Source organism: Physeter macrocephalus, chromosome 5 (assembly GCF_002837175.3).
Source record: "Physeter macrocephalus isolate SW-GA chromosome 5, ASM283717v5, whole genome shotgun sequence".
Taxonomy (NCBI): Eukaryota; Metazoa; Chordata; class Mammalia; order Artiodactyla; family Physeteridae; genus Physeter; species Physeter macrocephalus.
The window spans coordinates 6,545,353-6,570,697 of NC_041218.1; the positions used below are offsets into that span (position 1 = coordinate 6,545,353).

Consider the following 25,345-nt stretch of genomic DNA (forward strand, 5'->3'; position numbering starts at 1 on the left):
TGGGAAGATCCCACACGCCACGGAGCGGCTGGGCCCGTGAGCCGTGGCCGCTGAGCCTGCGCGTCCAGAGCCTGTGCTCCACAATGGGAGAGGCCACAACAGTGAGAGGCCCGTGTACCGCAAAAACAAAATAATAATAAAATAAAAAAATAAAAAATAATAAAAATAAAAATACAGATGAAACAACAACCAGAAGGTAAAACAGAAACACAATAGTAAAAAAGAGGAGGATGAAAAGAAAAAAAAAAAGGTGGAAAAGGCCTTGGCTGTGGAGGGCGGGGCCTAAGCAGGGGTGAGGTTTGGGTGGTGCGCAGGTCCTGTGCTTAGGACCCACAGGGTTGGAAAAGACGGGGCAGGGGGGGACGGGTGTGGGGAAGGGTGCGGGGAGGGGGGGGTGGGGCTTAGGCTCAACTGAACAGAAGGGACCCAGGCATGCCTCCTGCCTCTGGTCTCAGAGGGCAGGGGACCCCACCTGGTAGCCCAGCAGGCTGCCTGTGCCCAGGTGGCTGGGGCAAATGCCCTCTGCTCCTTTCCCGCTCCTCCAGTCCTGGAGGACCCCTCCCACCTGCCCCTCTTATTCCCTCCTCCTATGCCTCCAGGACCAACCCAGCCCAGAGGGGGACCTCTGAGGGCATAGGACCTGGCCCGAGAGCTGGGCAGACTTCCCCGGTCGATTGGGCAGGGGAAACGCTGGGCCCACTCCCCACTGATCCGAGCCCCTCAGGGTTCCTCCCGGCGTGGGAACCCCTCCACCCTCTCAGCCACCCCTCAGGGGCACTGGTCCTGTCTGGCCTCCACTTCTCCTCCCCCCTCAGTACCCCCATGTCCTATTGGTACCCTTGGGGGTTCTTCCCATCTCCTTGGGCGTCAGTGTCCCCCACCAGCGACCAGCAGGCACCCTATTTGTGGGGAGATGCGAACTCTGCGTCTCCCACGCCGCCATCTTGACTCCGCCCCTCCTACCTTGGCTTTTGACATGCCTTCCTCACTAAGCTTAATTATGTTTAGCTTTTGACTTAAAGTGAGAGGCGTGTGCACCCTTCCTTTCACTTGAACATTTAGAGGCCACTGTAGGGTTATTCATTTCAGTATTTTTATTTCTTGGGTGCAGGGAGACCCAAAGAGAGAAAGAGACAGGGGAATGGCTGGTCGGAGGAGCAGTCAGAACACACACGTTTATCAGTTAAGTTCACTGTCCTATATGGGTGCAGTTTGTGGCACCCCTAATCAATTATAACAGTAACCTCAAAGACAACTGGTCACAGATCACCGTGATGGAAGGGGGCATGCGGAAGTCATTCTGGCTTATACGTGATTTAACTTGAACTTTATGCTAGCTAGAACAGCCTATTTTGTGGTGTATTAAATGTACACTGTACATCTGCCTTAACCATTAAAGAAAAGAATGCATTTAAAAATCACAATGGAGGGAGTTTCCTGGTGGTCCGGTGGTTAGGGCTCTGCACTTCCACTGCAGGGGGCATGGGTTCGATCCATGGTCGGAGAACTAAGATTCCACAGGCTGCACAGTGCAGCCAACAAATAAATAAACAAAAATAAAAATAAAAATGGAATAACTGTGGTTCAGGCATTCAAAATGGAGCCGGGTGGCCATTGTGGATGTGGTTTCAGACACACTCTTGTGTCGCTGAGAACTTGAACCTGCTGAAATGTATCAAACTCAAGGATACCACCAGCTGTTCTCAAAATATATCTGCTAGCCACTGCCAGCTACATCTTTATGGCTTCAAGGTCCCCCTTGTAACTATGAAACCATTTTGGACCCCCAGCCAAACCTTGCTTAACAAGCACCTTCACTTCTTGCCAGCTTCGATTATAATTCTTGACAAACAATTATGTAATTTTACGATTTTTGCCTTTATAATCCCCCCATTTTGTAGTAGCAGAACACAATCTGTAGCAGAACACAATTCAGATGCTTTTGGAACTGTGTCTCCCAGGCTAGAGTTCTCAGTCTGGCGCAGAAAAAACTCTTTTCTATTCCTACTGTAGACTGCTCCCATCAACACCATAACAAATATAATAATATTGAAAAAAGTTATGACTATTGTGAGAATTACCAAAATGTGACATAAAATGAGCAAACACTACTGGAAAAGTGGCACAGATGGACTTGCTCCATGCAGAGTGGCCACAAGGCTTCAATTTGTAAAAACCACAATATCTACAAAGCACAATACGATGAGGCCTGCCTGCATGTTTTTCTCGAGTTTTTCTGCTTGTTAATGGAAAAAGGTAAATAATAATACTAGCTACTCCATCAGAGCCAAAACCAGAAGACTCCTCCCTCATTTCTTCTTTATGCAAAGTATAAATTGAAGACACCAGACATTTGTACTATTGATTTCCCCACATTCTGAACTTTGCTGCTTACGTTCGTTATGATGTCATTTAACGTGTTCCTCTGCCTCACCATTTTTGTAAACTGGAAGTTAGTTGTGGTTGGTTTGATCAGACAGATCAGAATAAAGTTCAGTGTTTTTTGCAATGTTACTCAGAGATGATAGCCTATATTTCCATGGGGGTTACTCAACGTCTGGTTTTCCCTCCTTTTATGTTGGCACTCACTGGTGATCATTGTGTAGATCCATTATTTTAATAGGTATTAAAAATGGTGATATCCTATTCTAAAATTTCTTTTTCACTAAGTAGCTAGACTATTTCTGTTAGGATATTCTTTCCTTCTTCACTTTAGTAACCTGAAGTATAGTTTATGCAGGAAAGACAAAATAAATGCTTGATAAACACCAGGCTATATTACAAATGAATAAATGATTTAAATGTTAGCAAAAAGGAAACTTTACAAGTCCTAGAAGGAAACAGAAAAGTATTCCACTACATGTAATCCGTACATGTGGAAGGTCTTTCTAATGGTGACTCAAAAGCCAGAACACACAGATAAATTTATTGATTAATTTGCCTATACAATAGTGACACATATCTACATTACAAAAGTAAAATTTGGGGGACTTCCCTGGTGGCGCAGTGGTTAAGAATCCACCTGCCAACGCAGGGGACACGGGTTCAATCCCTGGTCCGGGAAGATCCCACATGCCGCGGAGCAGCTAAGCCCGTGCGCCACAACTACTGAGCCTGAGCTCTAGGCCCCGCATGTGGCAACTACTGAGCCCACATGCTGCAACTACTGAAGCCCGCACACCTAGAGCCCGTGCTCCGCAGCAAGAGAAGCCACCGCAGTGAGAAGCCCACGCGCCGCAACGAAGAGCAGCCCCCGCTCACCGCAGCTAGAAAAAGCCTATGTGCAGCAAAGAAGACCCAACACAGCTAAAAATAAATAAATAAATTTAAAACGTTTAAAAAAATTTTTTTAAGTAAAATTTGAATGACAAGCTAGAAAATAGTATTTGTAACTCATCTAATAGGCAAATGTCTAGTCTCTCTAACATGTAGAGTTCCTAGGAAATTGAAAAATAAAAAACCAACAATCCATTGTAAAAATGGACAAAACACTATAAAGAGAATCAACAGAAAAACAAATATATTAAACATGTGAAAATAGGCTAAATGCCACTCACATGGAAAGAAGGGCATATCAAACAATTCTTAGATGTGATTTCTCTCCTATTTGGTTTTCAAAACTCGAAAGTATGAGACAAACAGGTGCCTTCGTACTTCATTAGTGAAAATACAAAACTGCATAACACATGTGTAGGGAAATATAGCAAAGAATGCAACGTTATTTCAAATAGCAAAGGTTGGAACAATCCCCAAAGGGCCATAAACTGAGACGTGAAAAAAATAACCCCCTGTATAACTACACAAGAGACTACTATGCAGCTGTATAAAATGAATAAGCAAGCACTCTAGATACTGATATGGGAAAATCTCCATGACATATTGTTACATGAAAAGAACAAGATGTGGAGCTGTAAAAATAGTACACTACTTCTTATGTTTAAAAAGGAGAATAAATTAAGAATATATACTCAGATATGCTTATATTTGCAGAAAGAAACACTGTAAGTATACTCAAGAAATAAAGTGGTTAATTTTAGAGAACTGTGGGAGAATCAGGTGGACAAGGTAGAACCAAAATCTCTTAATATATGCTTTTCCATAATTTTTTATTATGGTAAAAAACACATAACATGACATACACCCTCTTAATAGATTTTTTCAGGGTATAGTACGATATTGTTAACTATAAGAACAATGTCGTACAGACCTCTAGAACTTTTTTATCTTGCATGGCTGTAACTCTGTACCCATTGAACAGCAACTCCCCAGCTCCTCCTTCCCCTAGCCCCTGGCAAATACTATTATACTTACTGTTTCTAAGAACTTGACTACTTTAGATATAAATGGAATCACATAGTATTTGTACTTCTGTGACTGGCTTTTTTCATTTAGTATAATGTCTTCATGGTTCATCATATATTGTAGCATTTTAACAAGATTTCCTTCTTTTTTTTAATCACTGAACAACATCCCATTGCATATACATATATATAGTATATAATATCTCTTCACACCTGTTACAGTGGGCTATTATCAAAAAGACAAGAGACAAAGAGTGTTGGCGAGAATGTAGAGAGAAGGCAACCCTTGCATGCTGTTGGTGGGAATGTAAACTGGTGCAGCCACTATGGTAAACAGTATGGAGGGTCCCCAAGAAATTAAAAATAGAGCTATCGTATGATCCAGCAACCCCACTTCTGGGTAAATATCCCAAGGAAATGAAATCAGGATCTCAAAGAGATATCTGCACCCCTATATTCATTGCAGCATTATTCATAATAGCCAAGATATGGAAACAACCTAAGTGTCTACTGATGAATGAATGAAGATGTGGTAAAAACATACAATGGAATATTATTCAGCCATTAAAAAAAAAGGTAACCCTGCCATTTATCACAACATGGATGGAACTTAAGGGCATGATGCTAAGGGAAAAAAGCCAGACAGAGAAAGACAAATAACTTGTGATATGACTTACATGTGGAATCTAAAAAAGCCGAAGTCATAGAAACAGAGAACAGAATGGTAGTTGCCAAGGCCCAGGGGAGTGGGAGAAATGGGGAGATGTTGGTCAAAAGAAATAAACTTTCAGTTATAAGATGAATAGGTTTTGAGGATCTAATGTCCAGCATGGTAACTATAGTTAACAATACTGTATTATATACTTGCAAGTTGCTAAGAGAGTATATCTTAAATGTTCTCACCATCAGAAAAAAAGGTAATTATGTGAGGTGATGGAGGTGTTACCAACCTTATTGGGCAGCCATTTTGCAATATATACATGTATCAAACTCTCATGTTGTACCCCTTAAAGTAACGCAATGTTATATGTCAATAACATCTCAATAAACCTGAAAGAAAATTCTTTTGGATAAATATCCAGAAGTAGAATTTCATACTTTTTGAATTTTGAATCATTTGAATGTATTTTTCTATTCAAAAATTAAATTTTAAAAAGAGTCCCGGCTTCCCTGGTGGCGCAGTGGTTAAGAATCCGCCTGCCAATGCAGGGGACACGGGTTCGAGCCCCGGTCCGGGAAGATCCCACATGCCGCGGGGCAACTGGGCCCGTGAGCCACAACTACTGAGCCTGCACGTCTGGAGCCTGAGCTCCGCAACAAGAGAGGCCACGACAGTGAGAGGCCCGCGCACCGCGATGAAGAGTGGCCCCCGCTCGCCACAACTAGAGAAAGCCCTCGCACAGAAACGAAGACCCAACCCAGCCAAAAATAAATAAATAAAAATTTATTTAAAAAAAAAAAAGAGTCCCCAATCTTCTTTACAGTCGTATTTTTTATATTTACATTTTTAATTTTATTTTTTAAACAGAAAGGAACTTGAATGTAAAACGTATGCTGTGTTGTAGGTATGAGAGCAGGCTGCCCCAATAACCAGAGGTTATTATTATACCTACATATGATTATTCATACGGAATTTAATTCTCAGATTGAACCTCAAGACTTTTACCATCTGTTTTATTTTAACTCACGAATGTAAGAAAAAAACATGGATTTTTCAGAACTATCACCCATTAAAACCTTAAGTCTAACACGAATATCAGAAGCTCTAGAAATCATTAAAAGATTTTTGTACTGGAAGGAATTAAGTAGTTGGTAGCTGGAATAATTCCTTCGTTCATTCATTTTTTTAAGAAAGGAACATATTATAATGTAAACAGTTGAAATCAGCACATTTTGAGGAAGACAAATGAGACTGAAATATTTTGATAAGTTCTTGCAGTGCCTATAGGCCACCCAACATGACCCCTGACAGCCTTAGAAATGACCCCTGACAGCCTTAGAAAAACCTTAGCTTGCAATGTCGTTGGTTTGTGCAAAACCATTTTTTAGAATATTTGAATCTGAATGTTACCTTGATTTTTCTCTTTGCTTTTCTCTTGTAACTGAACGTATCTTACTTCCCTAAGGACAGATGGGTGCCTCAGACAGACTTTATCCACGTTCACGCGCTTAGAAAGACAAAATAGTAAGCATGTTAATAAATTTTGAACTACTAGTCACATTGCAGATGTTACTGTTCAGATTCAGAGCGTCAATGAGCCCCTTCTTCCCTCCGTAGCTTTGACTCACAGCCATGTACACAAAGAACTGGCGCCGCAGCCCTGCAGCTCCCGTCTTCCTAGCAGCACTGCCTGGGCCTCCAGAGGCAAGAGGCTATGGCAGGAGCTGATGACCCTCAGAATGTCTGATTGGACAGAGGAATTTCTACCTTCCCTGAAGCAGACAACATTTTCAAATGAGTGGGGACCATCCATGGCACAGCTGGCCAGTATATGAAGACCTGAGGTATAGGCTCTCCCTGGAGTTTCCCAGGGGCTATCTGTCCAACACAGTGATGGTCCTCACACCCTGCTACCACCCCATCGGGGACGCACAGGGTAACATCTGTCTGAACATCCTGAAGGACGAGTGGTCCATCCTGTACGACGTCAGGACCATTCTGCACTCCATGCAGAGCCTGCTAGGAGAAACCGACACCCATAGCCCTTTGAACATATGCTGGCAACCTCTGGAAAAACCCCACAGCCTTTAAAAAGTACCTGCAAGAAACCTACTCAAAGCAGGTCTCCAGCCAAGAACCCTGACCCAGCTGTCTGGCTGCTCTCCTTGTATTGTCTTTTTTATATTTTCCTTAGATGGTCTGTCCTTTCCTTGATTTCTGTATAGGACTATGTATCTGAAACTGTGCTGTTGAGATAGGCTGGCACCTGGGACGCTTTACCAGAGTGCTTGCACTTGGACCTGGACAAACAGCTACCGCAGCAACAGCATACAAAGAAACTCTAAGGAAGTAAAAATAACTGCACGCATGTGCAGTCGAAGTCGGGGCAATTATGAACAATACGGTACACTTCTGAGTAGGGTACTGGCATGATCCCTGCACACAGCCTCACCAAGGGGGAGGGCAGACCACCTAAGCCACCCCTCCAGCCCGACCCACTGATCTGCCTGTACCCTCACCCCATTTAAGGGACCAGCCTGCCTTCCTTGGAGAGGGAGCAGAGGCATCTGTTTCTTGTTCTCACTCCCTCCCGCTGTAGCATGAGTCCCAGTAAAACTTTGCCTGAGGGCTTCCGTGGTGGCGCAGCGGTTGAGAGTCCGCCTGCCGATGCGGGGGACGCGGGTTCGCGCCCCGGTCCGGGAGGATCCCACGTGCCGCGGAGCGGCTGGGCCCGTGAGCCGTGGCCGCTGAGCCTGCGCGTCCGGAGCCTGTGCTCCGCAACGGGAGAGGCCACGACAGGGAGAGGCCCGCGTACCGCAAAAAAACAAAAACAAAAAAACTTTGGCTGAATTTCTCATCTGGCTTCTTATCAGTTTCTATTGATTAAAGTGTCCAAGGGCCTGGGTTGGTAACAGTGTCATCTTTGTTTTGTTTCTGTTTTTGTTGTTGTTGTTGTTTTGTTTTGTTGTTTTTTGAGATGATTTTTTTTGAATTTTATTTTTTATACAGCAGGTTCTTATTAGTTATCTATTTTATACATATTAGTGTATATATGTCAATCCCGATCTCCCATTTCATTGTTTCTGCTTTTTAATTTTAAGTCTCTGGTTGAGCCCTTGTGATGAATATATTAAATCAATACATTTCGGATCTGGAAAAAAAAAAACAAAAACGAGTCAACTGGGCCAACTATCACCTTTTCATCCAAAGCACAGAGCCCCCTAGTGCTGGGGTGAAGAAATGCAGCAGGAATCAAAGGTCATAATGGCATTTCCCAAACCACCTCCCCGAATGGGAGAGGGCTGGTCCAGAGTGGTACCCAGCTAACATCCAGACCATGTGAGACTCAGAAGAGTAAGCCTGAGGAGGAGAGACTAACCTGAGTCTGCCAGAAACAGATCTTCTCTGGTCAACTTAGAGCGTGGAAACAGGGAGCCCCAAGCAGGCTGCACATGGGCACAGGGAGACCCAGGAACACAAGAGAGGGGCTGTGGAGCCTGCTTCCTGATCTGAGGCAAAGAAACTGTTGCAGAAACTCGGCCTCTGTTCACCCGTGCCGAAAAGAAACGCGGAGACAGGGTTTTGGGTGACGTAGAAAAGAGTAGCTTTCATTGCTTTGCCAGGCAAAGGGGGCCACAGTGGGCTAATGCCCTCAAGACTGTGTGACCCACCCTGGAGGGGGTAGAGAGGAGTTATAGTGTTCAAGGAGCGGGGAGTAATCAGCTCATGGACAATTCTCGGACTGGCTGGCAGCCAGGTGAAGTTTCAAGCATCATCAATCTTCTGGTTCCAACCAGTCTGGAGTCTGTGTGCTCGTGGTCAGTAATTTTCATCTGGTGGGTCAGCTTCCTGTACAGACAACTTAGGAATGTGTGTCAGGCCTTTATCTATGTCTTTCAGGGAACTGGGAGTTCCGTGATTCTGCGACGTGGCAGAATTGTAGTCCAAATTGTTACCAGTTCCCCAGCCCAACAGCTATTGTCTCTACGTCTTCACATTTCCCAATCATTCACTCCTGAGTCAACATTTTGCTTCAAAACACAAGGACTTTTGTACACGGTTTCAAAACACTAGTCCAATGTCTGGATCAGTGGATGTCAGGCTTTCCCCCAAGTTCTTCCCCCTAAATTACTCCTCATTCTATGAGAAGGAGTGAATACTCCTCCCAGGGAGTGGAATTTAAATACGTATTTCTCTCCTTTGGAAACTGAGGTGCAAAAGCAATTCTCTCTGAAAAGACTAGGGGGTTCTTGGAAAGCTGTCCTTTGAACAGTCCCTCTCAGAACCCAGCTGCCGTGCTATGAGAAGCTCAAACTGTGTGAAAAGACCACACACATGTGGGCCCTAGGGTAACATCCCCTGCATCACTGACCAGCCATGTGAGTGATGCATCTTGTACATTGCAGCTCCATTGAGATCCCAGATAACTGCAACTGCAGCCAACAGCACATGGAGCAGAACCAGCCAGCCAGCCCTGACAATCCACAGATTCTTTTTCTTTCAAATTTATTTATTTTATTGATTTATTTTTGGCTGCGTTGGGTCTCTGTTGCAGCGCGCGGGCTTTCTCCAGTTGCGGTGAGCGGGGGCTACTCTTCGTTGCGGCGCGCGGGCTTCTCATTGCGGTGGCTTCTCTTGTTGAGGAGAACGGGCTCTAGGCGCGCGGGCTTCAGTAGTTGCAGCCCGCGGGCTCAGTAGTTGTGGCTCGCGGGCTTTGTTGCTCCACAGCATGTGGGATCTTCCCGGACCAGGGCTCAAACCCGTGTCCCCTGCATTGGCAGGCGGATTCTTAACCACTGCGCCACCAGGGAAGCCCCACAGGTTCTTGAAAGATAATAAAACGTTGGAACTGTTATAAATAAATTATGACTATATTAGATTATATATTACATATAAATTTAATTGGCAAAAAAGATCAATGCTTTTGTATTATCCCCAGGGCCTCAACCGTACAATCGGATGTGTATGTTCCTGAAAATAAGGGTACGCCTTATTTTATTAGAGTAATTCTGTACCTGACTTTGGTGGATATCATGAAACTTTAGCCACAAAAGTGCCTACAGCCAATAAAAATTCAGAGCTATAGAATGTAAAACTACCGCTGTGCTGATAATAGCTAGCACAGATGTTGACAAAACAATAGTTTCCAACTGTGGATAACAAACATCCTTCTACACTGCAACAAATGAAGCAAGTGCAGTAAAGCAACTACCCAAAAAAATGACCCCTTTTATGATGAGTGTGGCCTTCTAGCCAAACTCTTGTCAAAGCAAAAATTGGCTTGTTGCCACTTGCTATGTGACTGTAAATTTCACTTTGGACCTGGTTTTGAAATGCAGTCTATTGAAAGCTTTCATACAGCCATATTAGTACTATATGGGTTTGGAAACGAAGGCGACAAAGGGAGGTGTGGGGTGTAAAAAAAGATACTTTCAAACCAGCGGCCTCTAATTTTACAGACTTTGGCTGGTGCCCAGATGAGGAGGGGCACAAGGTAACTGCATTCTACCAGCTTTGTTTTGCAAAGGCAAAACAAATGTAATCAAATGCAGAAATACAGCCGCTTTCTTAGCAGAAATCTTCTTAGTATTTCCAGTGGAATCAGTAATTTACAAAGCAGTTCTAAGTACCCAGTGAAGAGCCAAGATTGGAATGACTTTTAGAAATCCAGCTCTAAGAAACAAACAAGTACTCTTCTCAAGCCGCATGAGAAACCACCCCAGAATATGAAACCACAAAGGCAAAATAACAAGCCGTTATCATAAACAGCCCCTACAAAATAAAGAAGGATGAGGCCAAAAGCTGCAAAACAGGAAGCACATCACAAAATATCTTCTCTCAGTCAACATCCTGAGACCCTGAGATAGAGGGGGGAAAAAGTAGGAACCTAGAGAAGAAACTGAAAGTGTTACCGACCAGGGTTCTGCACCTTCCCCAAGCAATAGAAATTGACCAGAGGCCAGAAGAGAAACTCAGGCAAGGCTTTATCGGGGTCACTGCTGCAGCAGGGGGGAGGGAGAACACACAGCAGGTTCCCTGGCTTGCTCGCTCCGCGAGGGGGGGCAAGCTTCTTTCTTATATGGGTGAGGGTAGGGGTGTGTCTGGGGGGGTCGGGGCAGAGGGGTGGCTTAGGTGTTTTGCCCACCCCTCTGGTGGCGTTGTGTGCAGGGGGCATGCACAGTGGCCTGCTTTTGCTCCCGACACCCTGTTTTTGCTCCAGGCTCTTCAAAAGTGGCAGTTGTGGTTTTTTTTTTTTTTTGGCCTCTTTGCATCCTTTGGGTCCAGAATTTGCCCCAACGGGCATGCACGCAGTTATTTTTAGTCCCATATAGTTTCTTTGTATTTTGTAGCTTGAGGAGAGGTGTGTTCAGGTGCAATGTTTGCAGCATTGCAGCAAAGGGTCTCAGGTCCCAGCAAAAGGTCTCAGGTCGCAGCCTGTCTCAAAAGCAATCAAACAACTTGAAATAACAGGCAGCAAACAGAAAAAAAAAAAAAAAACAACAGTTGGAGAAAATTCAGAAAGAGACAGACCTTCTCCAGGAGCTAGAAGATTTAGAATTGAGTCTTTTAAATAGTCATAGAAAACAAGTTGGATACCAGAAATAAGTACAAATATATCTTCTTGTTAAACCTGATGGAGTACCTCAAATATTCTTTGGCCCACATTTGATGTTCATCTTAGTTTATTTAATATTCTGAATACACGGGAAATGTTTCAATGCTTGTTCCATTGATTTTTTGCAACCTTTCAATATAATGTGGGAAGGATGAGGAGTAAGGTTTTTTTGTTTGTTTGTTTAACTAAAGCTTGATGAACTAAAAGAGAGATGTCATTACCTACTAAGTGACAGAATCTCATACACAGGAGTTAAAGCGTCTTAAATTTTTGTTTTTTTCAAGAGAGGAGACCAAGGAAAAGAGAGTGACCAAAAAGGGAAAAGAATTCGGTGTGCTGACTCTTGTACTCTGCAGAACCTCTGGTAAAGTTTCTAAAACTGAAAAAAGAAAGGAAAGGCTGAATATGAATAATTGTGTGTGAACGCTGGTTTTTTAAAAAACAGTAAAAACACTGCATTATAGTCATAGGCTGAAATAGAAACAATGCAAAATTTCATAGGAATGAGGAAACAGAGAAAAAGCTGAAGAAGTAAAGAGAACTCTTGGAAATAGTGGGGAGGACTTTGAACTCTTATATTTGTGTAATTATAGCTTGGACCAAATTTCACCAGTTCGTCAAGGAATGGGGGATCTCAGCTGACATCTGAGTGACAAATTATAAAGTGAGGGCTTTGGACGTATTAAATATCAGGATATAATTTAACAAGGAGTCTTCTGTCACCAAGGATTTTATAATATACTTGGGGATACACACAAGAAATAGCAAGCACTGATCTGGCTGTGCATAGAACATGACAGAATCAAATAGGGGCACATGAGTCAGCCTTGGGTGGGTCAGGAAACTTTCCTTAAGAAAGAGATGAGATTTAAGATGAATCCTTAAAGCTCCATGATGAATTGGGGTAGTCATCCACAGCGTGTGTGTATGTCTGGGGAGGTGGGGGAACTGGGAGAAGTGCGAGAGCTGCTGTAGGAAGCAATGCAGGCAGAAGGGCAGGACGCTCGGGTCTGACTATAGGAGTGAGAATAGTGGAGATCTAGATGGATGCCCCAGCATGAAGAGCTTTGCTTAAAATACCAAGGAGTCTGGAATTCGTGAGGGCAGTTTGAGAAGCATAAAAGGATAATCAGCAGAAGAATATCATGACTATATTTCTTCCTGGTTTATCGAGTGTTTTTATCATTAAACGGGTGTTGGATTTTGTCAAACTTTTCTTCTGCATCTGTTGAGATGATCATGTGATTTTTGTCCTTCATTCTATTAATAAGGTAAAACACATTGATATTTATATATTGAACCAACCTGGCATTCCTGGGATAAATCCAAGTACATACTTCTTTTTATAAGTTGCCGTATTCTATTTGCTAGTATTTTGTTGAGGGTTCTTACGTCTATATTCATAAGGGATATTGGTCTGTAATTTCCTTTTCTTGTAATATCTTTGTCTGGATAATACTGACCTCATGGGAAAATTGCAAAGTCCTTCCTCCTCTCTTATTTTTTTAAAGTGTTTGAGAAGTATTGGTGTTAATTCTTCTTTAAATGTTTAGTAGAATTCACCAGTGAAGCCATCTGGTTTTTCTTTGGGGGCAGTTATTTTAATTGCTAATTTAATCTCTTACTTACAGGTTATAGGTATATTCAGATTTTATTTCAACTTGTGTCACTTTCAGTAGTTTGTGTCTTTCTAGGAATTTGGCCATTTCACCCAAGTTATCCAATACGTTGGCATACAGTTGTTCTTAGTTTTTCCTTATATCCTTTTCATTTCTGTAAGGTCAGTGGCACTGTATTCTCTTTCATTCCTGATTTTAGTAATTTTAGCCTTCTAGTTCTTGGTCGGACTAGCTAAAGATTTGTTGATTTTGTTGATTTTTTTTCCCAAAGGACCAAGTTGTAGTTTCGTTCATTTTCTTTATTGCTTTTCTATTGCCTGTTTCATTTATTTCTACCCTGATCTTTATTATATCCTTTCTTCCACTTGCTTTATGTTTAGTGGCTCTTCTTTCTCTGATTTCTTAAGGTGGAAGATTACTTTATTGATTTTTTAATAAAGGCATTTACAACTTTATATTTCCCTCTAAGCATCATTGTGTTAGCTGCATCTCATAAGTTTTGGTATGTTTTCATTTTCATTCATCTCAAAATATTTTCTAAATTCCCTTGTGATGTTTTCTTTGGCCCACTGGTTATTTGGGAATGTGTTGTTTAATTTCCACATTTGTGTCAATAAGAATTCAACCTATTTTTTAATTGGATGGTTTGACTGTGTTTTTTTTTTTATATTAAGTTGTATGTAATAACCCCTTATCAGGCACATCATTTACAAATATCTTCTCCCATTAAGTAGGTTGTCTTTTTGTTTTGTCGATGGTTTCCTTAGCTGTGCAAAAGTTTTTAAGTTTAATTAGGCCCCGTTAGTTTATTTTTGCTTTGTTTCCCTTGCCTGAGGAGACAGATCCAAAAAAATATTACTAAGACTATGTCAGAGTGTTCTGCCTATGTTTTCTTCTACAATCTCTATTGGTTTCCAGTACTACATTTAGATATTTAATCCATTTTGAGTTTGTTTCTGTATACAGTTTGAGAAAATGTTCTAATTTCATTCTTTTACATGTAACTGTCCAGTTTTCCCAATGCCACTTATTGAAGAGACTGCCTTTTCCCCATCGGATATTCTTGCCTCCTTTGTTGTGGATTAATTGACCATATGTGCGTGGGTTTATTTTTTGGCCCTCTCATCTGTTCCATTGATCTATGTGTCTGTTTTTGTGCCCGTACCATACTGTTTTGGTTACTGCGGCTTTGTAGTATAGTCTGAAGTCAGGAAACATGATACCTCCAGCTTTGTTCTTTTTTCTCAGGATCTTATCTTATAGGGTAGCTCTGCAAGTAATAAATTCTTTCCACTTCTCTTTATCTGGGGATCTTTTAAATTTCTTCTTAATTTTTGAAGAACAGTTTTGCTAGATAAACAATGTGGGGTCGATAGTCTTTTCTTTCAGCACTTTGAATATACCATCCTATGGACCACTGGCTTCTACGGTTTCTGTTGAGAAATCAAAGGTTAATCTTGTTGAGGATCCCTTGTACGTTATGAGTCACTTCTCTCTTGCTGTTTTTAAATTCTTTGTCTTTGTCTTTTGTAGTTTGATTATAATGGGTGTGGGTCTCTTTGAATTTATCCTACTTAAAGTTCATTGAGTTTCTTAGATGTATACATTAATGGTTTTCATCAAATTTTGGAAGTTCGCAGCCATTACTTCTTCAAATATTCTTCCTGCCTCTTTCTTCTCTCCCCTGGCAATGTACATCACATTGCTCAGCCCACACATTCCCCACCTCATGCAGGTCCAGTGTCACCTGCTCAATCATGGGTAGCACTCTGGGATTTGTTCCTGCCTTCAAGCTGAAGGGAAGAGGCACAGAATGTCTTCTAGACTTTATTCTTCCCAGGTACCTGGCTCTAATACTGGTTACATCTGTTTGTCCTTGCTGTAATGACATGCTCAGAGTAGAAGATTCCTGAACTGGCAGAGGCCTAGTGAAGTGACTGTCACCCAGTTTAAAGGTCTTCAGGCATCAAAGATGCAAAAACTTCACCAGAGTCAAGGTATTTAAACATTTTCATTTCCTCTCCATGGAAGCATGCTCTTCCCCCAAGTCAGAAAAATAGGAATCAGAAGGAGGACGTGAATTCACAATATAATTCATCTTTATTATTTCACTCAACTGAATATATTTACACACACTTTCCAGAATTTGTCGTATTAAGGGTTATGCAGAGTACAAAAGTATTAATGGTGACAGTCCATGCTCTTATAAATGGGTTAATCTTGAGGTAACCTGACACTTTGACATTTTAAAAAAGCAGATGATGACATAGATCATGTCCTCAAAGCATGTGTAAAGCGGTTAATATTGAAAACATCTGACCTTACATCTAACTGGGAGAAGACTCCATAGTTCTCATATGTCACCCATACCAGGCAGCTCTTAATATAACCTGCTCAGCCGTGAGTAGGACACCACCATCTTGGAACCGTAAGAAGCAACCTTAAGTGTGGAGGCTGCATGCCGATGGGTGGGGGCAGAAAGGCAGAAAGAAGCTGGAACGTTGATGCCACACTGGTCCCAGACTGCCTACTCCTGGACTTCTTAATGTAAGACACTATAAACCACTATAAGCCATTATTATTTGACCTCTTTGAGTTTTAACCTAATTCCTAAGCCTCAGGGACAAGGGGGGTGGGGGAGAGAGGGAAAAAGAAAGAGAAAGAGAGAGAGAAGTATAAAGGAGTTTTCAGTAACTTTTTCTAGAGGAAATCTAGAATTTTACTTCGAATTTTAAATTTTTGCAAGGTTGTCTAATCTTGGCAATTTTACCATGTTTCTAATTTTTGTTCTAGTCTATCTCACTGTGAATGATTGGCAATAAGATATTTTGATACTTCACAGACTCCTGTTCATTTCCTCAGGGACAGCAAAGGAAGGTAGACTAGGTCCCACTTTCCATTCCAGCTTGGACTGGGGAAAGAAGTAAGGAGTAGCCATCATGTGAAGGAAGGAAGGCCCTGAGTGCTGCCCCAGTGGAGATGGAGAGCTCAGGGCACCTGGCAAGCAGTGCTGGGCATCAGAGAGGCCCACAGGAGCCCAGCTTCTCCATTCTGCCACACCCGGGAGTTGACTGGACATTGTCTTACCTTCATGTATCTGAATCCTCTGGTTCTTGTGTGACTATCTGTATTCTGACCTCAGGCTGGCCTTGGCCTCAGTCCCAGGGTCTGTCCTGACTCCGATCTGCCTACACAGATGAACTGGTTCTTGTGACTTGATTCTGATCCTTAATATCAGCCTAATCTCTGAAGCCTTTTCCCAGATTTCCGCACCTTATTTTTTCTTTCTCCTTTATTATCCCCTACGACCTGCCCCAGCCTGACAGTTTATTTACCTACAAAGAGCTGAAGCACCACGGTGTAATATGCATTTACCTCTCAAGCCCTCAAAGTCATGGACCCCCTTCCCATCCCACCAGTCCTACCATGCCCCCCCCCCAATGCTTGTAGCCTGAGGGTATCTCTAACTTAAAGAGACCCCAGGCATTTCAGCTTGCTATAGCAACTTACCTTTTAAATGATTTAGTAATGTGGGGCTTCCTACAGTGACTTACCCCTTAAGTTATTTAGTAATTTTACAGTAATGTACTTTTTAAATTATTTAGTAATTTTGAGGGCTGAAAATTTTTCATTATTTTGCCTACATTCCCCCATGGACGGGGATGTTCGTGCTCTCCATGGCACTTTATCAGGTTACTAACCTCTGACAAAAGCTCTCTTGCCTGCTCTTCCCTGGCTTGGCCAGTTTCTTTGTTATTAAAAGCACAATATCTCCCCTTACATTTTTCGATTATGTCCCTAAGATATCTGTTATTTGTGTTTTTGACATAATCTTCAAGCTTCCCGGTCTCTAAGTCTTCCTTCCGGGTAAACAGCACAATCGTGTATTTCATAACTTCCTCTCCAAAGATGGTCTTTAATTCCGCCACTGCCTTTTTGTCCTCTCCAGTGATCCGTCCTATTTGTAATACCAGGACCAGAACCGTACTGCCTTCTTTATAGTAGGCCAAACAGCGTTTGACCTCCCCGTCTAGCTGGGATGGACCCCCTTCAGCTCCGGACACCAGGCAGGGCAGGGGAGTGTCCACAACCACAACATCCTGCCCGTCCCACGCCGTCCAGGCGCTCTGGCATGTCCTGGTGACCGGCTGTGCTCCCAGCTGAGAGCGGAACGCCGGCCTCCCGAGGATGGTGTTACCGCTGGCACTCTTTCCAGTCCCACTCCTCCCCACGAGGATAACGCACAGGGGCTCTGCTGAAGAGAAAGCAGGAAAGATTCGTGACCATGGGCTGATCCGGGTACAGCTTTCATCTCAAGACTACTGCCCTTAATTACAGCAGAGGATGCTCACGAAGTTCCGTCCCCAAGCGCTGGAACAGCCTGTCAAAATTACACAGCCTGGGGCTCCCCTGGTGGCGCGGCGGTTCAGAGTCCGCCGGCCGATGCGGGGGACGCGGGTTCGCGCCCCGGTCCGGGAGGATCCCACGTGCCGCGGAGCGGCTGGGCCCGTGAGCCACGGCCGCTGGGCCCGCGCGTCCGGAGCCTGCGCTCCGCCACGGGAGAGGCCGCAGCGGTGAGAGGCCCGCGTACCGCAAAAAAAAAAAAAAAAAAAAAAAAAAATTACGCAGTCTGTAAACTCAGAAGCGGGACGTGGACCACAGTCTTTGCTCAGCGCTCATCCGTTGACACAGCACTGTACCCATCTCTGAATTTACTCTGCTTCCTTTCTCTGGTACCTGCTCTGACTTCCTGACACCCTGTGAGCGCCAGGGGCTTTATTACTCTTCACCTGCTTAGCCGGGTCCGGTCCATACACCTCATCTCTGTCTTCTGTCCCCGCTCTGACTATGCCTTTCTACTGCCAATTAATGCTAACCGTAGCAAAATCTCCTTGAAGTATTTGAAAAATTATCCCATAGAATTGACTTTTCATGAAAAAACAACTACATGTGTCATTAATGGATTACCAGTTCCTTCGGCTGGATCGTGCTAAAATTCATTTCTCGCTAAAACCACATTAATCGTTTTTTATTGAAGTACCGTTGATTTACAGTGTTCCAGGCGTACAGCAAAATGATTCAGTTATACATGTATACCTATATATCTAAAAACCACATTACTCTTAATTGTGTCTCATTGTATCTTTCATCAGTGAGTTAAAAGGCGCTCCCTGGTTATGATAATGAATATCCACTAACACTGCTCTGGGGGGGGGGGTCAATAATGGAGAATAAATTTCCCTATAAATGAGATGATAGATGCACAAAGGTCTTACAATATGTATTACTGGGCTTCTCCTTATGACTTTGCTGCACTTGTACTGTGATCTCTCTCTTCCATTCCGGTCTCACGGTTCTCGACTGTGAGTTCTCACCAAGTTACTGATATCTGCCTCAAAACAGGGAGAGAGAGGAAAGCCCATCCCACGTTCTTCCTTCTGGGAGAAATTGTTCAATTGCTTATCCTGAACCCACAATCTCACAGTTAAACACACAGGATTAAAAACTAGATTAGGTCCCTCTTCCATGCCCTCGGACGGGGTGGTTCTCACCCCCTGTGCAATCTGGTCTAAACTCCCCATCCCACATCTAGAGGTGTGAGCCCTCATCTCCATCAAGACCACACCCCTTTGGCCTCTCACCAGTAGATGGCTCAGTTCTACCTCCTTGCTTCAGGTTGCTAGTGTACTCTCTGGAGCTTTGTACTCAGCCATCCAAACTCTACCCATTCTCCAAAGCCTGTTTCAAATCGTGCTTCCCCCACCCAGCCCCTCCTGACCTTCCCGCACGTCCGTGCTTTTAGGAGGCTTCCCAGCGCCTGGCTCCCCATTAAGAATGTGAAAGGGCACAACAAACAGATATGCTCCTTTTGGTCTGATGTTCTTCCTAGGTGAGGATCTTGGAAGCAGAAGAGAATGGGAAGAATCTCAGCTCAGGTCAATAGAATTTGGGGCGCTGAGTGGACCACAAGGGGACTTCTGCTTAAGCAGTAGGTAAGGTAGTGTGGCTGGACTCATAAAGGCCACCTAGTGCCATGTGGGGCTTGACCATCGTGAGCATTCAGCCTCCCTGTCCTTGTCCGGTCAAAACAGCGCCCCCCTTCTCCAACAGAGGGAAGAGCAAAGAACCAAGAGAGTAAACAGAGAGGTCAAGAAAGGCGGAGGGCAGGGAGGAAAGGAAGAGGCGGGGGTGGGGTGGGGGGAAGGAGAGGAGACCGGAGGAAGAAGGGAGGGTAAAACCAATGAACCCGGACTATCTCAGCAGCAGCACTGAGTGCTGAGCCCTGGGCAACAGGTACGCTGTGCGGAAGCCAAGAGACTGGAAAGGGCCAACTCCTTCCCTCAAGATGCTCACCCTCCAGTTGAAGAGATGGGAGAAAAGTCAGGGGAAAGTTCAAGACCAGGTCAGGACAGTGCATGCACAGGCACATAAATTTAGTAAAATCTGAGACAGAAAGGAGACAGAGTCGGTTAATAGAAGAGACCTGTCCTTTTGACCTTTTGACGCTGTCCTTTAGTCCTTTTGACCTCCGCTGTGCCCTTCAGAAAAGAAACTTCTTGTCCATTTATAGCTATTTCTGAGTATGCAGAAAAGGTTTTCTAGACAGCGTTTACCTTTCCCCCTGAAGGTGCAAGGCTTGCCTCCATTCTGCTGCACCATGCTCACAATTTTTTGCAGGAGCTCATCCACCTGGCACCGTTCCTCTTCTCCCGTTGCTCTAGAGTTGAAGACGCTGCTTCGGTTTTTACATTCCTCGATGAGCTCGTAGAGCCTTTTAGCTCTGATTTTTAAGAACGTATCTAGATCCTGATTCCCTAGATCTTCCTTCCTGGTGAGGAGAACAATCATGTACTCAATGAATTTATCTCCAAAAATGCTTTGGATGGTACTCAGCACCGTGCAATCTCTCTCACTGAAAGAGCCCAGTGGGGTCACCAGCAGGAAGGCATGGGGACCCGGAAAGGTGTGGTTCAAAAGGTCTTGTTCAACATCCTTTGGAGATGAGAAGTCTGGAGTATCAATGATCAAAACTTTCCTCCCTCTCCAGGTTCTTCTCTCAGACTTACACCTCTGGGTTACTGGCTTTTCACTGTACTGGGTCTCAAAGACCCACTTCCCCAGAAGGCTGTTTCCGGCTGTACTTTTTCCCACACCGTGCTTCCCCACGAGCAAGACCTTCAGTGCTGACGGCTCACGGTCCGGCTCACATCCTGTAGTCTGGTGATGTTCCTCCCCTGACCCTGGGACAAAAGGACAGATTCGGAGTCTCTTCTTACATTTGAATACAGAGATGTGGACAGGTTTTAGGATTTCTCATAACTCTCTTTTGAGATTTTAAAAATCTCTTGTCAGTTTTTATAGAGAATGGCAGTAGTCCTCTGAACCAGTAGAACTCTAGACCCAGTCAGAAGCTACCCATCAAAGTGAAAGCCACGAAAAGGGCCGTGAACAACTTAAGAGAGGTGTAAAGGGCTTAAGATTTCCCAAGAACATGAAAATGTTAAACTTGGCCTTCACTGGTCTTGAGCCTCAGGATTCCTCTTATTTTGCTACCGAAGTTAACTACTGGGGCGTGAAGTTCACGGGCTAAGGCAGAACCGGGGAGAATGAGTTTAAAATGCATCTTAGTGGGGGGCTTCCCTGCTGGTCCAGTGGTTGGGACTCTGTGCTTCCACTGCAGGGGGCACGGGTTAGATCCCTGGTCAGGGAACCGGGAGTCCCACATGCCGTGAAGGGCGGCCAATCAAATAAAAAAATAATAATTAACTTTTTTAAAACTTAAATTAAAAAAATGCATCTCAGTGGTACATTCATGAAATAGAATACAACTTGGCAACTTAACAAAAAGTGATGTACTGATAGGCAGCCTGGATGGATCTCCGAAACGTGCTAAGTGAAAGAAGCCAGAAACAAAACCACATGCTACATGAGGTCACTGTCTGAAGTTCAAGAACACACAAAATTAATCCATGTTGATAGAAGTCTGGAGAGTGGTTCCCTTTGGGGAGGGACAGTAAGAACTTCTAAGGTGATGGAAATGCCGCATATCTTTATCTGGATGATGGTCACATATGTGTAGCTATGTAAAAAAACCTCGAGTTGTACACTTAAGATTTGTGCATTTCACTCTATGTAAATTATACCTCAGTAAATTACTTAAATAACCTTCACCACAGAACTGTCTCTCCACACATACACTGTCCCCGCCGCTTCTCCCATGATCCCAAGTCAACACCAGACCCACTGGGCACACGGCGGAGCCCACAGTTACAAGGATAGTCACCGAGTCTGTATCATCCAGGCCACTACCAGAGTGGATGATACTCAGCGTCTGAGCCCCAAGTCTGGGAAGGGGAAAGAACATAGCATTTAAAGAAAGCAGCTGAAATGCTAGTGACACCATGTCCGTGTTATGTTGCCTTGGGAGAGTTTCTACTTCCCCGCAAATCACCTCGCACAAGCCCACATCTTCACCAACACCCTCATTCTGAGATGCTCCTTGGTCCCCGTGATGTGCTATATTCCCTCACTGCCACAAGCTATTCCACCCAGTTTTGTTCAGTAACAGGAATATTCCTGGGGGTCTTGGCTGACGGGCATTGACAGAATTTTAACTCCCTACCGCTGTCTAAGTTCACGTATCTCTGGCTAAATTTACTCAACTGTAAAACGAAAATAATGAAAGCGACACCTTCTTTATAGGATTGTTATTAAGAGCTGTATTGTGAGGTTGTTATGAGGATTATATATTATATGCTCCTAGGATTGAATAATTTATATATTATATATATATATATCTCTCCCAGCATATAATGTCAGTTGCAATAATTATCATTAAAATTGTAATCGTAATTTTAATTATTATTTTGGGAAGTCCTACAAGGACAGAGAGATCTCATCTATCTTATTCACTGCGAAATATTCAGTTCTTGCACAGAGCTGGCCCGGAAATAACCTGAAAGTCCAACAACAAAGAGATGGGAGAATATGTCACGTATGCCCATACCGTGGACCACGTTACGTCCACCGAACAGAACAAGGTAGATCTATGTGTATTGACTTGTGCCGTGTGTACAATGCACCATCAAAGGCAATCGTCACACAGATACTGGGCTCCACCACCGAATCCTGCAGGTGTTATTCTGTTTAGCGTTATCCATGAAGAAGTGATTTCTGCCTCCCGGTAGGAGTCCAAAATTGGGTAGTGCTGGATCCCAGGCTGGGGAGAAGAGGCTGAGTCAGGAAAAGAAGCTGCAAGAGACAAGCCCAGCTCTGTAACACTTCAGGGAAGGCCGGGGACACCCGCGCGGTGTCCAGAACCTCTGCGGGGGCTGCACCTACTCACAACTGTTAGCAGTTCCCTGGGAGACAGCTTGTGGACACCAACCTGAGCTAGGGCTCCGGGGTGCATTTGTGTTCTGACTTATCCAGATAATTTTTCCACTTCATTGTGATGCGTGATGCATTCCAAAGAATACGGATATGAGCTTAACATTTTTTTAAGAATCATCTTACCGTGGGGATGGCCCTCCCTCTGAGAGGTAGCTTCATTCACACAGTCCTAGAGAGAAAATTAAGAGGCATATGAGGCACGCAGATCTAAAACCTCAGCTTTTCACAAAGTAAAGGAAGGGAGACACAAGTATATAAGTCAGAGTAATTCGATGATTAGTCATGGACATGGCCGTGGTCGCTGCTGGCATGTGTGGTCCTGTCCACGATGAAGCTGACCTTGACACCCCGCTGCTGTTGCTGCAACAGGTCTCCCAGAAGCAAGAAGGTGGGTTTTGTTCTCACTCGGAGGAGCCCCACAAATGCCATCTAACCCAGGCATTGTCCCTGAAGCACTTTCTAACTTCACTTCTCCGCAGCCCCCAATGGTAAAAGTGATTCTTTCCAGAGTCTCCCAGAGTTCCTGCTATTCCTGGAGACAATCCAGTAGCTTAAGAAAAGCTTCTGGACGCCCTGGAAGGAGAAACTAGTCAAGTGATGGCTGTGCGGTGCATTTGAGGGACAGGGGAAGGGAGGGGATTGGAAATCAAGCTCCTCATGTATCTCCAATGTCTTCTTCCCTTACTGCACCCCCAGTATAGAGACGAAGCTTCTTCAAACGTGAGATCCAGTAAAATTTGGAACCTTCCCCATCCAGCTGGGCAAATGGAGACAATGGAGGATGAAGAGCCAAACACATAATCAACATCCCCTTCACCTGCCTGGGGAAGCCTCACTCCCAACATTTAAATTGGCATGAAATCGGAAGTTTTAAAATCAACTAAAATATCACTCTGGCTACTGTGTGTGAAATGGATGGGGGTGGGGAGGGTAAGGCACAGGAATAAATGAGGGGAAAACTGTTACGCAAATATGTGTAAAATAGTACAGGCAAGAAAAGAGGTTGGCCCGGACCAGACGGTGGTAGTGGAGACAGAGAGAAGCAGGCCGATTCCAGGTGCCTTAATCACACAAGACGACGATCTCCTGGAAGTCAGATGCAAGCTGGCCGCGGTATCAAAGCTGACATCTGGGCTTAGGTTTGAAGAGCACGATGAGCAGGACAGCCATTGACAGAGCTGAGCGGAAAACTGAAGTCTCAGAGATTCAAGAGGGAAAAACAAAAGTCTGGACACGTTAACTCTGAGATTCTTTAGGAGAGCAATGTCAAATAGCAGTTGGATGGACAAAGGAGTCAGAACTCAAGAGGAAAGACCTGGACTGGAGTTACTAATTTGGAAACCATTAGCAACAGATGAAGCCCAAAGCTGTAAAAACGTGGAATCACCTGAGGACACAAGTATAGAGACAGGAGGAAGGGCGAGAACCAAGCCTGGGAGATGCCAGCTCTCAGGTCATTAGGGGAGGACTCAGCACTCTCTGGAGTAGCAAGTGAGGACGAGAAAACAAGAAGAGGATAGTTTTACTGAAGCCAAGGGAAGAGAGGGTCTGATGAGTCATTTATGTGTCCAATACTAAGAGGGGTAAAGTCAGATCAGCTCTTAAATATATCCATTATTTTGCCAATAAAGCATACTACTCCAAGTAGCCTCATCTTTCCAGTTTACGGATAAATATCCCTTTAAACAAAGCCTATGCAACATTTCACTTATTTGTGCCTTTATCCCGCTAGCTCTAACAACAGAGACCCTTGGAGATCTTCACAAGAATCCTCACCTGGAATCCACTGTCTTCATTTCTGAAGTTCACCCAGTATGGTCCTTGGTTCTCATCCACCAAACACTTGACCTTGCAGAGGAGGTCCTTCACCTGGGCGTTCCGCTCATCTTCACTTGCCTTGTTGTTGAAAGCACAGTATCGGACGCCATAGTTTTGAACCAAGTCCTTCACAGACTTGTCACTTTCAATGTAATCTTCCAGCAAGCCATCCATCAAATCATCCTTCCAAGTAAAGACTATAATGATGTGCTTCCTGGCTTTAGCTCCAAACACCTTCTGGATGCCCTTGATTGTTTCTCTGTCCTCCACCTTATAATGGCCGATGGGAATTACCAGAAGCAAGGCGTCGAGGCTGGGAGCCGAGAGCTCCAGGCAGCGCTCAATGTGGCCTTCCTTGTCATTGGCACAAGCTATCGAGGAGAAAAGGTCAGGGGTGTCAATGACCACAACCTCCCTCCCCTGCGTGGCCCCTCTCTCTCTCTGGCACGTTTTAGTCACCATCTGCTCACTGAACCTGGACTTGAACACAGCTTTGCCCAGAATGGTGTTTCCTGTGGCACTTTTCCCTGCGCCATGTTTCCCTAAAAGTAGAAGCCTCAGTTCCAACATGGAGCAGCCCGGCTCTGACTCTCTCTCCTGACACAGGTTTCTGCTGGTTCTGCAGGGACAAAAAGCAACACAACAATGTTCAACTCGCAAACAGAGTGGATAGAGGAACAACAAGAAAGTACCTTCTGTTTCTTTTTTTTTTTTCAATAGATTGAAGTTTATTTATCATATACGTAAGTCATGTCTGACAACTGAGAAAATGCTATTTACACAAAACACCGTAGATTAAAAATACAAAGGATTTGTATTTGTATTCTTTCTTTCTTTCTTTCTTTCTTTATTTATTTATTTATTTATTTATTTTTTGCGGTACGCGGGCCTCTCACCGCTGTGGCCTCTCCCGTTGCGGAGCACAGGCTCCGGACGC

At 44.0% G+C, this 25,345-nt stretch overlaps 1 protein-coding gene and 1 pseudogene across 1 annotated transcript in view; one reads left to right on the forward strand and one right to left on the reverse strand.

The window, feature by feature from the left end:
- Positions 1 to 6,689: 6,689 nt before the first annotated feature.
- Positions 6,690 to 7,105, forward strand: LOC102986997 (ubiquitin-conjugating enzyme E2 C-like; annotated as a pseudogene).
- Positions 7,106 to 16,640: 9,535 nt separating this feature from the next.
- GIMAP8 (GTPase, IMAP family member 8) overlaps positions 16,641 to 25,345 on the reverse strand; it is a 17,891-nt gene continuing 9,186 nt past the window's right edge. The window contains exons 2-5 of the mRNA XM_024127597.3: positions 24,367 to 25,027; positions 22,714 to 22,759; positions 19,812 to 20,438; positions 16,641 to 17,449 (exon numbers count right to left, since the gene is read on the reverse strand). Coding sequence (XP_023983365.1) covers positions 16,773 to 17,449; positions 19,812 to 20,438; positions 22,714 to 22,759; positions 24,367 to 25,027 — 2,011 coding nt within the window. The 3' untranslated portion in view covers positions 16,641 to 16,772. The remainder of the gene's footprint in view (positions 17,450 to 19,811; positions 20,439 to 22,713; positions 22,760 to 24,366; positions 25,028 to 25,345) is intronic.